Source organism: Sinohyriopsis cumingii, unplaced genomic scaffold, assembly GCF_028554795.1.
Source record: "Sinohyriopsis cumingii isolate HCF-2022 unplaced genomic scaffold, ASM2855479v2 utg001437l, whole genome shotgun sequence".
Lineage (NCBI taxonomy): Eukaryota > Metazoa > Mollusca > Bivalvia > Unionida > Unionidae > Sinohyriopsis > Sinohyriopsis cumingii.
The window spans coordinates 2,216,480-2,230,176 of NW_028315999.1; the positions used below are offsets into that span (position 1 = coordinate 2,216,480).

Consider the following 13,697-nt stretch of genomic DNA (forward strand, 5'->3'; position numbering starts at 1 on the left):
CTGGATTTGTGTACCTTTGTTATGTGGTGTAAATTAAAGACAAAAGTATATAAAAATTGACAACTCGTTATAACTTATACTGGAAAATTGCTTTTTCCGATAATCAGTCGAAATATTTTATTTATAAAATAATAACCAACATTTCCATCATGACTGTGTCATACTTTATCAATGCTTTATGATTGTTCGAAATTCGAACGTTGTCGCCCAATTTTCGATCATTTCATTCGGCATAATTATGTTGAAAAATAGTACTTCAACTTGGTTAATTTAATCATCAATGTAATTAACAATATAAATACATTTTGTTTTTAAATTTGACTTTGCATGGTTTTGTGTGGCTCTGACAGGCTTTGTTGGGCTTTGTCAGGCACAGCAGTATTTAGTAGGACTGGGGAGATAACTCGAGAGAACATGTGTGCATTTCTATGTGTATTATTTTAAAGGGATTACAATTTGAAAGTATTAAATCTTGTAACTTTAACTATTGTAGTTTGTTTTTATAAATGCCATAATTTTGATACTTTTAAGTTGTAATCTGCTCAATCAAACAATTCCATCAGTTGCATAAAGCTTAAAAATTCATTTATATTCCCATGTGGGCCAAGAAAAAATACAAAATCAGTTTTCTGCATCAAACTTTGTACCTGAAAAATTGACGACCTTCTCTGTATAACAACCATTAATACCTATGTGTTTCTTATAACGTTGGCGTATTTTCTGGATAGTCACCGCTGTCGTTTTACAATCCACTATAATGAAAGCAGGTTAGGCCGTGTTTATACATGCCTATTTTTATACGATACGTCGGCTATCAGCAATGTCAAGGTTGTTCAGTGGGCCTCACGGAAGAAAATAAGCGACTGATTCCTTCTCCAAGTGGGCGATATTTTCCAGCAAGAGGTAAAACTGAAGTACTTTTGATTTAAACATACTCATCCGTAGGTATTAGTTCAAGCAAATGTCAGTAAAGGCTAGTAACTCTCATGAACACGAAAAGTGACTTTAAGGTAACTCAGGGAGTCAGCCTAGTATTGGTTTTATGTAACAACACTGTTCATATGTATCTATATTGATGGAGTGCGGAACATTTGAGGATTTTTACTGGAGTGTTTTAGATAGAACAAGAATTTAAATAGAAAATACTGCACAAAAACTGCTGCCCTTTTTTGTACATAGTCTACCACGAGTGATCGAATCAATGACACTACCTTGACGAAGCTGTAGGTGGCATAGTCGCAGGTAAGTTTATTGATTGGCACAAACTTCATGACTATTAATGTACACTATCGACACCGGTAGTTAAGATCTTTTTTTCCCTCGTAGTAATCATTGCGCCGGTAATTTTGTCATAGTTCGGTTCACTGTTCAGCTGAAATCTGTTAAGAGTGTGTTTTGTTTGTTTTGGTTTGGGTGTGTGTATGTTTTTTTATAACAATAATTTAAATTTTAAAAAATTGTCACGCATTGTCGTGAACATTAGAAAGAATAAGTGCAGATTTGCAGGGAAAAAGAGAATCCACATCACACAGGTATTGATACTGTAAATATGAACATGCATATATATATATATGCCATTGAAAGTAGTATTCATTTTAAATAGAAGAATACACTCGTCACAATGATCATTTCCAGCATGCCACCAAGGTCTTTCACGGTTGAAAACTCACAACAAGCAAGAAAGGCAAGAAAACTAGCCAAACAGGACATTCTACCAGAATGGAGAGAAGTACGCACCATTAAAATTTTGCAACAGTACTTCAATCTTAAATATCTGGAAACATCGCTTCAAATTCTTTTTGTAAAATAAAATATTTCTGTTTTATTTTAGTGCAGGAGAAATGCATACTACGTCGAAACTCGAGATGATATGAATTAAAGACATACAAGTCTTTGAAATTCGATAAATCGAGGTGGTAATTCTAACGCTCTAGCCAGTTCTATCGACAAGGACGAGGCTATGAGGTGTCTACAAATAACTGCTTACCCACCCATTCAGTTCAAGTAAATGTAGAAATAGTCATGAAATTCAAGTCGTGTACATTTTTTTAACCCTAACTAGCTCCTTTTGTGAAATGGTTTGTCTTGTTTTTGTGATAGAAATAGATATATCACCTTTAAAATCAATATGCGAAATCGAAAGTAGTATGCATGGGAGATAACTCGAGGACGTGGTCATTTAAAATACAAATGCTTCCACCAAGTTGAAAATACATGTTCTGCTTATAATATTCAGTCTATTAATGGAGAGAATGACACAACCACAGGAAGATACATAAAAAATTTACTATTTTATCCAGTCAATGTTATAAACTGTATATACTCGTGTAAAAGTTGGATCTATTCAAATTGTAAAGAGACGTGTCTACTGTCGCATAAGCATAATGCGCCAGAAAATCTGGGTCTGTGCTTGTATGCACCGTGCTAATATTATATTAACACAGAATTACCCACTTTTATTGTATGACACATCATTCCTTTTTCTTTTATGCAAAGAAAGATAACTAAAACATCTACCAATGTTGAAGATAATGTGAATTTTTTGTTTAAGATTGCTAATAGTTACATTTTATCACATACTTATCAAATTAATATGTTGTTATACTTAATGGTGAATAAAATGAAATACTAATGATATACTAAATATATGAATTCTTGAGAATTTATACTTTTTCATTGACAGTTTTCATCACTTCAGGCACTTGATAGAAAACATACATGTACATGGTTCTATTTTAAGCTTCAGTATCCACTATACAATTCATTCATAATATTATTTCTGAAAGTTGAATAGTCTCCACCTGTTAAAACTTCCTCTCCATACTAGTATGACTCTATGGTCGTAAACTAAGCAACAGAAAAGAAGTGAAGCTAACAAGTTTATTAAAATCAATACATACGTTTATTTTCCTATGTTACAAAGTAAAAAATTAAGAGGAACCTGAGTATTGTGAATTAAATCTAAAATAATCCTAAGAGTTTTATCACAAGTCCAAATGTGTTCTGAATGAATTCCAGTATTTAATGTGCTGATGTACCAATAGTCTTGAATAGGCTGATGTATGACAGTCATGATGTATCACAATGATATAATCCAGAATGTCTTTGAATTCAAGATTAACCCAAAACAGTGTTTTAGTCCAGAAAAATCAATGAACACTTTTCAATTCCAATGAATAATTTGTAAATAAATTAATCTTCTCAAATTATATCTGAACACAACAGTAAATAATTCCACACACTGAACTTAAAGGAGAAATGTATAATTTTATTTACATGATCGTTATATACTAACTTTCACCTGACCTATAATGCAATAGCATTTTCTGAAAAGCTTTACTAATTTATAAATAAGGTCAGTCTTCTAGAAGATTCTAAGTTTATAAAAAAGGCTAGATCTTGAATTCAAATCTCAGCAAACAACTTTTAAAAAATGTTAAAAGTCAGGTCGGCCATAAGTACTCTACCTTCACTCATGGACAAAGGTTATGCACACAAAATAAAATAAAATCTTCATAACACATGCCCATATACAATGTCATGATTCAGATCATATTACTACAAAACAACATTTGTATTCAACAAAGATCACTACACATTGTGGTGAGCACTCTTCATATTTTTTAATTTTTTTATTTTTTTTGTTTTACTGATGAAAGAGGATCTGTATACTCTAAGCTGTATTTGCCTGAACTTCTTACTGGACTTTGCTGTATATTCTAAGCTGCTTATTACATTACTTGTACTCCTTACTAAACTTCACTGTATACTCTAAGCTGCTTATTACATTACTTGTACTCCTTACTGGACTTTGCTGTATATTCTAAGCTGGTAATTACATTACATATACTCCTAACTGGACTTAGCTGTATATTCAAAGCTGCTTATTCATTACTTGTACTCTTTACAGGACTTCACTGTATATTCTAAGCTGCTTATTACATTACTTGTACTCCTTACTAGACTTCACTGTATACTCTAAGCTGCTTATTACATAATTTGTACTCCTTACTGGACTTTGCTGTATATTCTAAGCTGGTAATTACATTACGTATACTCCTAACTGGACTTAGCTGTATATTCAAAGCTGCTTATTCATTACTTGTACTCTTTACAGGACTTCACTGTATATTCTAAGCTGCTTATTACATTACTTGTACTCCTTACTGGACTTCACTGGATACTCTAAGCTGCTTATTGTATTACTTTCTTGGATACCTTACAGGACTTCACTGTATACTCTAATCTGCTTATTATATTGCTTGTTTCTGTTCCTTACTAGACTTCACTTAACAGCTTTCCGTTGATGCTGGACCCCAATCCTATTGATTTGTTTTCATAGTCTTCCTTTTAATACAACAATTCCTACTGAATAATGGTTTGCTAGTTACTGCATTAAAGCTGACACCATGTATAAGTATTTTCAATTTTTATTACTTAATTTCTCAATTAAGAAACAACTGCAGCTTCATCTCATTAAAAAAGTATAAAAACAAAAAGATCCAATCCTCATACTTAGTTTCATTACAGGAATTTGTTTGTTTGTTTTGTGCATGATGGTTGCCAGTCAAAAGTTTACAATATCCAATTCAGACACAAGTGAAAAGAGAAAGATGATAACATTAAACATTAGTAATCCACTACACAGGAATGTTTGCAGGTTGTTGAACCTTCCTATTTGTCCATCCCAGTCATACCATTCATAAGCCTGTTCTTGCTGTAATCATCAAACTTGATGATTGCATGTGTCTACCACAGCCTTACAACAAAAGGTCACTGTAACATACATTTTACATTCTATTGGTCAAGGTCCAGTGTTGTTACTACACCTTCATCACACTGTTGTTGTAGGGTTTAATGCCATTTTTCAGCACATGATAGGCTATACATGGCGGTCAGTATTAATGGTGGAGGAAGAACCCAGGAAAACTCCGGAAAGAACCACCGACCCATGAGAAGCTACTGGCAAGCTTTCTCACATACCTACATTAGCCGAATCCCAGACTCAAACCCACGAAGACAGGTGAGATGGCAGTGATCCGTAATGGAGAGCACTTTAGACCACTTGGCCACTCGGGGCCCCACCTTCATCACAACCCATACTTTGTTTGCTTCACTGACCTTAGGCACAGTCTCAAGAATTCATCATGCTAACATCATTGAACTCCATTAGTACCATACCATTACAATAAAAGAAGGTCACTGGGTCCTACCATTCACATTTTACTGGCATAGGTCAAGTTTTTGCATTTAGCTCATTGCCACATAGTTTGTTTTGGTGAGTTTTTTTATATCCTGGACACATTCTGTTATACCTAAAGTCTTGAAACTTGAGGGATGCAGCTGAATGAGCATTACACTCTCAAATCACAAGTAAGTTACTGTGACCCATATTTCACACTTGACTGACTTTAATTAAATTTGTGTTTTGACTGTTTATGCTTGAATCATTGAACTAGATGATTTTATACATCTCTATTGCTACAAGAAAGGTCCATGCAACTTACATTTCACATTTGACTTGCCTTAGGTCAAATTATTTTCATTTAGCTTGTGACCAGATAGGTTTTTAATTCTGTGTACATATCTAGAATCATGAAACATCTTGATGAGCACTACTCCCTCATTTCAGTACTAGGTTATTGTGGCCCATATTTTAAGTTTCACTGACCTGGTTTAAATTTTGCATTATTGTTATTTCGCAAGCACTGCTCATGCTAAAATCATGAAATTGATGATGGCATTTGTATTAGTACCACATCATTACAACAAAGGAAGATCATTGTGACCTTTATATGTAATAATTTTTTATTGGCTATGGTCAAGATGTTATGTTTAGCTTGTGAGCACAAAAATATCAGCTGTCTATATGCATACTATCCAACCTAGAATCATGGAACTTGGCAAGGAGTCGGATGTTTAGAATACTACATCCATATTAGAAAAAGATAACTCTTTGAATTATATCCCATGCATCAGTGGCTTTATTGAAATTTTATGATTAAAATTCATTTATTGGATTTTTCTATTGTCTGAATTATGAAACTTGAGATATTTTATGCTGTATAAAAGATAAGGATGTGTTTGGGATGATATTGAAAGCTCAAGATCTGCATATTTTGTTCATTTGTCAGTAACGAGTTGATTCTTTTCCTAGTATTTGACACTTACATTCTTGCCATGCATGATAATAATGATGTATTTTGAAGCAGCAGGGTCATGTTCTGTTACATTTCAGCATTAGTTGTGTTATAGTTTATGCATTTGTTTTTTTTAAAAAGTTATTTATTTATTTATTTATTTATTTTTTTAGGTTCAAAACATCAGCATTTTCCAGTAAATTACATCACTAACTTATGCAATCATGGCAGAAAACAGTTCAGATGTGATTGAATCCATTATCAGCATGAAGATAACTGATGATGATCCAATGGAAGTTTCAAGTAGTGATGATAAGAGCGAGATGAAGGCTGATAATAATGATGATGAAAATCCAGAAAAAGCAAGCTCTTTTGCCGATGAAGACTGCATTATCTGCCTAGATAAATTAACAGATGCTAAAACACTCCATAAATGTTCCCACTCTTTTTGCTCACTGTGTATTGACCAGCATTTTAAGAACACCCCACATTGTCCTGTGTGTTTCACGGTCTATGGAATAAAAACTGGAACCCAGCCAAAGGATGGGTATATGGACGCTAAAGTAAATGACAAGATTCAGCTGCCAGGATATGAAGGCCATGGGGCAATTGTTTTATACTATTCCTTTTTTGATGGAATACAAACGGTATTTCCCTTTGTCAGTCTGCCTGTCTGTCTTTCTGTTTGTATTATGTATGGTTGGTTGCTGATTGTTTATATGTATTTATGATTGTATGCATGCACAAATCGAAATGGCTTCATAACTGCCTGAATGGGAGATATTACCAATTGGGCACGAGAGAGAGAGAGAGAGGACATCTGTTTTGGACCGCTTGTGTTTTTCTCATGGATGATTGACAGATCAGTTACAGATTTACGTGATTTTAATTGGTTTTGAAAGACAATTGATAGAAAAGTTATGTGACATTAATATGATAGTTCTGCTTTTCTTGCCATATGGCCAAAACTCAAAATAATAAAGGGCAGAGTTTTATCTTTAAAGCATGAGCATTTCAGACTATTTTGTGTAAGATATGACACTGGGATCACCAGCATGGCAGTTAATCGTGTAGACTGCTAACTGGATGGTACTCTCAATTCTCGTAATGTCATTACCTAGTTTTTTAAAAAAAAAAAGGAACTTGCAAAATATAAAGGAAAATATACTAATTTAAATCTATTCACATATTTGGCACTATTAAAGTATGACCCATTTTGTGCAAAAATGATTGAAGAAATTACCAATCTGATTAAAATCAGATCTGAATGACAGGGGAGATCTGATTTTAATCAGATTGAGAAATGATGGAAATGACAATTCAAAATGAGACTGGCCCTGGTGTCCAATGTCTTGTGCAGGCAGTGGTGCCATACCTACTTCATTTGAGAGCAGTTTGCTAACGTCATTGCCTGCACAAACTTCATCTCAGTCTTGTTTTTAATTCTTATTAAAGTTTCCCTTTTTAGCCCATAATTTTTATGAAAATAGATGATACATTAACAATCACAAGACTATATCAGCTGATTCAGTCATAAAATTTATTTATTTTAATTACTGTTTTGTGCAATTTTTGGACAATATGGTAAAAAATTAGGCGTTTCTGCCAGATTCTTGCAAAAATCAGTTTGTGCTGACAGCATTGTTTCGAGAGCAGAGAGAACACCACATGGGAAGCATTCATAATCATGCAAGACTGGTTTTCCTTCTTTTTGGAGTCAGTGTGTGAAATTTCATTCTTACAGTAGTATAAATACCATGCATCTCAACAGATAAAATGGTTAACCCGAAACCATCATGTTTTCCTTTTTGCTGCTTAGGAGGAGCATCCTAACCCCGGCAGACCATACTTTGGCACGAATCGAACGGCTTACCTTCCAAACACTCAAGAAGGTCAGAAAGTTCTAAGACTGCTTAAAGAAGCCTTCAAAAGGAGATTGGTGTTTACAGTTGGGAGCTCAAGAACAACTGGCTGTGATAATGTAGTCACATGGAACGATATACATCACAAAACAAACACATGTGGTGGGACTGAACAGTAAGAAATCATTTTGTTAAATCCTGTGTCAAGAGGCTGACTATGTTTAGAGTATCAGTCCATCTATTCGTGTCTTTCCATTGTTAATTGGCTGTAACTTGAATCAATAAAACAATTGAGATGAAACTTTCTTGCACTGTAGGTACATCTTCATGTGTAAACTGGGTTACTTTGACCTATTCTCCAGAATGTATTCAAATTAACTGAAAATTGTGGCTCTTGTCCCAAAATTGTGCATATCATATAAGCCCCCTGCTGCTCAGTAACAATAGTCTGGCCTGAAACCCCCACCTTTATTTCACCCTTAACTTATTTCAATAAGAATTACAATGTAAAAGGGAGGAAGAGTCAGCGTCGGGATACTAGACTGAGCTGTTTTGTTTCTTTCTTTCATCTGTTTGGATGGTAACTTAAGTTTGACAACTCGTAAAGCATAGTGGATGATGATTGTCATGGTAGATGGGTTCGCAGTCTCTTTGATCAGTGATTATACATTTTCTTTGCATGACAAATTTTCATGTCAGTCATTTTATTTGTTCACATAAGCATATTGAAAATGAAGTCATGCATCTGCAGACCAATCAAAACATTTTGTTACGTATGAGTTAGATCTTATTACAGCAGGTCAGGGGTCTCTGGGTAAAATAATAATAAAAAAAACTTTACCATCCTTAATGGTATGTGCAATCAGGCTCTTTTGAAAAATGTAAAATTGAGAAATTATGCATCAGTCTAGTTATCGCTGTACAGTTAACCCAAAGCATGTACTCAGCATGTCAAATTCTGTTGTGTTTTTTTTAAAAACACTTTATTATACAATCCTACTAGAATGGACTTGGCTTTACACTGATAACTTCTGATAGATAGAGTTTTTCAGAGCATAAAAAAAACAATAGGTTGTATTGGCAGTCAAAGTTTCACTTTGTATTCCAGATTTGGATATCCAGATCCAACATACCTTCAACGTGTACAAGAAGAACTCGCTGCTCATGGAGTTACAGAGGACAGCATATTGCAAAAGTGAAACCATTGTTAAATTTTTTTACAGAATTATGATTTTATTAAAAAGTTATTATATCCTGCAGGTTGTGAAAAGAATTTGTTTTGTTAATAGTACTTCTTGGTGATGCATGCCATTATGTTATCTTGAGACGTCAATTCCGTCACAATGAATGCCGTGTTAACTTTGTGCATTCTCATGGCTTGCACAACGTGCTCTCAAATGGGCCAATCAGTGGCTTCATTTGAATTATGCGAGAATGGGAAATCGTGAATTGGAACTGTATAATGCATACTGTCCACATTAAACAGATGAACTAATGTTGTATGTCATCATGTTTATGGTATATGTTACTCTTCCGGTTCATCGAACTATGTTTCTGCCACCATTATGCAACTGTGTTACAGTGATCAGTAATAAAATTATGTGAATATTACGCCATATAAACAATGATGAATTAGATGCTACTACTAATCTGCCAAGTCTTTTCCACATGGATGCATTCATTTTAATAAGAGCATGTATAATTACTTATAATAAAACATGCTAATATCTGATTGTGACATGATAGTGGAAGGATATTTGGATGTTGGATGGATTCAGTTTCATTTATGATCATCTAGACCTCAGGATAAAACTATGCTAAGTTTCATGCCTTTTTTCCAAATGCAGCACTAAAGAAGGAGTTGAGATAAGAAACAAAGGATGACAAACACATCGGCTCATTGCATAAGCATTTATGGTTGTCGAGCCGCAGAACTAAAAACTATGGCATGGGCATAGAATATAAATGTACAGTTTATGATGGAGAGTTGGCACAAGCTATTGCCATTTTTAGCTCTGCTGGTCAATGGGCATCTTTATATGTCAGTGATGGACTAGTTTGTTTTTTTGTGCATTAGCCACCACAAATACCAATTCCCCCGCAACCCAGAAAATTATTGAGCAAAGACAAATTCTGCTTTTAAAAAAATAATCTCTTATTTTTTGAATCCTGAATTTTGAGAAAAGATCAAGGTAGCATTGCAGTTTTGATTTCAAGAATAAACAAGCTTTTTTCTTTTTTCTTTCTTTAATTCTGGGCTGTATAGGGCATTTTCCCCACTTTGAAACATGATCAAACTCAGGCATATGGGGGTACATCTGCAATTTTTTATCCAAAGACTGTCTAAAAATTCTTTAATTTACTCAAGAAATTGCAGATGTAACACAATTTTTCAACCAGAATTAGAAGGTTATTTCACACTTTCATCAGTTACAAACAGATGCGTAATTTCGCTTTCTTATATAAATATGTATATATAATCCGCAATTAGATTTTGTGCTCTGTAAATTTTGAACATTTTTTTATCTATAAATCCCACATGAGATCAGTTCTCACCCTGGAATATTTTTTACCTTGTAGGCTAATTCGTCCATTAATATATAACAACTTTTATTTGTATTTTATGACAAAATTTTAAACCTTTTTCAAATCGTGGAACTGATCTATTTATTTGATCACAGAATGTATTTATTCCGGTTTTATTATGTAATGATTTTGTTATGTAATGACCTTCTATAGGCAGTGAGCTGGTTCTCTTTTATATAGAAAAATGTTTATCCCCAGACAAGGACAAATGGTTGACTTTTAGTTTTGATATCCAATACTAAATGCTTAAAGCAAGAAGTTCAGTGCAATGACTAACACTAAAATAACAGGTATAGTAATATAATAACATTATAATAGAATGTTAGTTAGACCCTATGCTATGCTAGTTTTTTAAAACAACAAATGAAGTATTTATTTAAGATTTCCAATCTATTGTCACACGGACCAAGTTGCTGCTGAGCAGTATAGTTTGAACTAGCAGACTGAAAGATTAACAAGTAATGCAAAAAGTCTATTTCTCTGCAACTACAAACAATACTTCTTTTGAATATTTGTATGGGTTCTTAATTTAACAGTAAAGAAATATGATGCAATTATTTATCGAGTTATTTATTATAAGATCGTGTTATTTTAATTTTCACTTTGGTTCCATAACTTTGATGTCCTGACTTTTAATTATAAAACAACAAAACAAAAATGGATGAGTAACTTTTAATGATTAACTAACACTAAAGCAGCACAGTTTTCCATCCAATGCAACCTTTCACATCTTTAGAACAATTTCAGACACAAGAACCAAAACTCTCTTATCCAGGGAACCATTTTGGCTTGGTATCCTGTTTCGATAAAACTATTTTGTACATTAACTTGATCCTTCAATCCACCGGTTGAAAATTCAAACCTTTTATGACCTAACAGTGACCAAACTTTTTATATGTCGCTCAGACATATTTGTTATTAAAAATTTGTAGGGCATCTACAACGTACACTATGTACTAGAATTTTTACGATTGTTAGGACATAGGAAAATTTTACAACTTGTTTTGATTTGACCCAATTGCACAGGTGGCTAACACATTATTGGCATTTTTATTGTCCATTAGTACAACTAGACTAAATTTGACTAAGGACGAGCTGGCGTTTTTGGGAGTGCCTGACATCCATGGCTGGCTTGCCGAGTTCCTTGCCCTCTTGCCTCTCTCAGACATCGTATAATGGCAGAAAGGTGGAACAATATCCACCCACCTAAAGCTAGGTGTTCCGATGTGACATCATTGTTGCGACCAGTCAATGAATAACCATGTGATTAGTGGAAATGGTCATTAGCAGTGTGTTAATTATTGTTTCTAAAACAATAACGGATTTTTTTATTGAAATTTCTAGTGTGCAGTAAATGTGATTTCTTTTCATTCAGATTAGCGTGCATTCATTAACTTAATAAACATGACTTTAATTATGATTAACTGTTGCCATTTTTTTCGGCGACTTAGAGCTGTATTGGTATCTTCTTTAATTACAGACATCAGTGAATAATGGCGTGATTAGTGAAAATTAATATTAGTGCTAATTATTATTTTAAATATGGATGAATTGGGGGCGAGTTGAAGTGTCTTGGGGTCGAAATATCTTGGGAATTTTCTTGGTGTCGAAATGTCTTGCTCCTATGTGGTATTGCTACTTATTTATAAATGTTGATGAATATTCACGTTACTGCACCCGAGCACTCTTCGACTAAGCAGGAGTTATTTCCCTTGGCAACTCTTTGACCTCGCTACTTTTTCCGTTAAATAAACAATCGCTAAATATTCACACTTTTTGTTTCTATGTTTGTTTGTGTTGTTGTTGAAATTTAAAGTAGGTAATTTATTGAGTCTTGACATGTTTTTTGAGAGTCTTGGGGTGTTTAGTGAGACCCCGGTCTCTCTAAACACCCCAAGACACCCCAAGACTCTCCAAGAACACCCAACTATTACCTATATTGGCACCAAAGCTCTCAAAAACGAACTAAGAAGAGAGAAAAAAAGCAAACACACATACGGACATTGTTACCATCAGTGATTAATATTATTGGTTGATGTCCCTATTTCTAATAACCTACGGAAACTAACTATTATGCATCAAATATCTTTAATTTTATAATATTATTAAACAATTTCCTTATTTAATAGGTATGCACCATACTTCTGTCATTTATTTTGTTATAAACTGTTTATATGCAAATTTTCATTTAAATCGTGTATCAACATTTTTGACAGAGACATTCAGAATACATTTTATTGACAGTGATTTTGGTGTCACCCCCTCTGATGTTGTCAACCGGTATGGCCCGACTCCCCCCCCCCTTCCCATGATGCCACTGGACTACAGGCAATCTTTTGCTTTCATCTTTACCACACCTACCCTTGGATGTAGGTATCATTGGTTAGCTGCAGTTCAAGATGGCTTCTCGCCGGGAGTCAACACTGTTTACGAAAAAAATTATTAATATTGCAAATATTTGGCGATATCAGTTAGACTAGTTGCTTGTCGTGCAGGGAAAAAAGGCCCCGTAAATCCTCTAAATCGTTATATTGCCTTCCTTTTATTTAATTATATGCCGGTGCAGATGTAAACAATAGAAAAGAAAAGTGAAAGATAAAACAGACGAGAAGAATATACTTTAAGGTGCATCAGTGTATAATTTGGCAGAGAAATATTTATTTCTTTTTATAAAACTTTTCAAAATGCGAAAATACCATCTGAATGTGGAATTTGTTGCCATTGCCGTCTCCATTTGGAATGTAGCAGTTTGGTTTCTCCTTGACCCAATGAAAATATAACAGAAAATTATGTTCAATCTCTCCCACTCTACAGAATTTATTTCAACCTGATTTTGGACCGCATGCTTCACTGTCTGCCATGTGCATGCAGAGAGTGAGAGAGAGACACAGAGAGAGAGAGAAAGAGAGACAGAGAGAGAGATTGCCTTAGAATTGTTTCTGAGCAAGGATATTATTCGTAGAATATTTTATCAACTGCACACATGTATTGTGCTGTATATCATGAATAAATCCAGATTTTAAGCGATTTGTATTAAATGTTAATATCTGGCCAGTAGATTATTTGAGGAACGTTCAAGACATGTACCAAAGCATTTATCTCTACGCTA

At 34.0% G+C, this 13,697-nt stretch overlaps 1 protein-coding gene across 4 annotated transcripts; it reads left to right on the forward strand.

Moving 5' to 3' along the window:
- The first annotated feature begins 755 nt into the window (after nt 1-755).
- Nucleotides 756-12,358, forward strand: LOC149772508 (E3 ubiquitin-protein ligase DTX3-like). Of its 4 annotated transcripts, XM_089947732.1 has the most exons (5): nt 850-903; nt 1,636-1,729; nt 6,314-6,787; nt 7,960-8,177; nt 9,111-12,358. In XM_089947732.1, exons 3-5 carry the CDS (start codon nt 6,365-6,367, stop codon nt 9,199-9,201), a joined length of 732 nt encoding a protein of 243 aa, XP_089803858.1. In that variant the 5' UTR covers nt 850-903; nt 1,636-1,729; nt 6,314-6,364; the 3' UTR covers nt 9,202-12,358. The 4 variants fall into 4 exon arrangements, with proteins under 4 accessions (XP_089803857.1, XP_089803858.1, XP_089803860.1 ...); XM_089947731.1 differs by lacking the exon at nt 1,636-1,729 and having other exon boundaries at nt 756-903; XM_089947734.1 differs by lacking the exons at nt 850-903; nt 1,636-1,729 and adding an exon at nt 921-941.
- Nucleotides 12,359-13,697: the final 1,339 nt, after the last annotated feature.

Bases quoted from the DNA above. Each gene is read 5' to 3' on its own strand.
- LOC149772508 (XM_089947731.1), top strand. From the start codon at position 6,365: ATGGCAGAAAACAGTTCAGATGTGATTGAATCCATTATCAGCATGAAG. The intron at 6,788-7,959 runs GTATTTCCCTTT...TTTGCTGCTTAG, and splicing joins TTTTTGATGGAATACAAACG to GAGGAGCATCCTAACCCCGG. The intron at 8,178-9,110 runs GTAAGAAATCAT...TTTGTATTCCAG, and splicing joins ACATGTGGTGGGACTGAACA to ATTTGGATATCCAGATCCAA.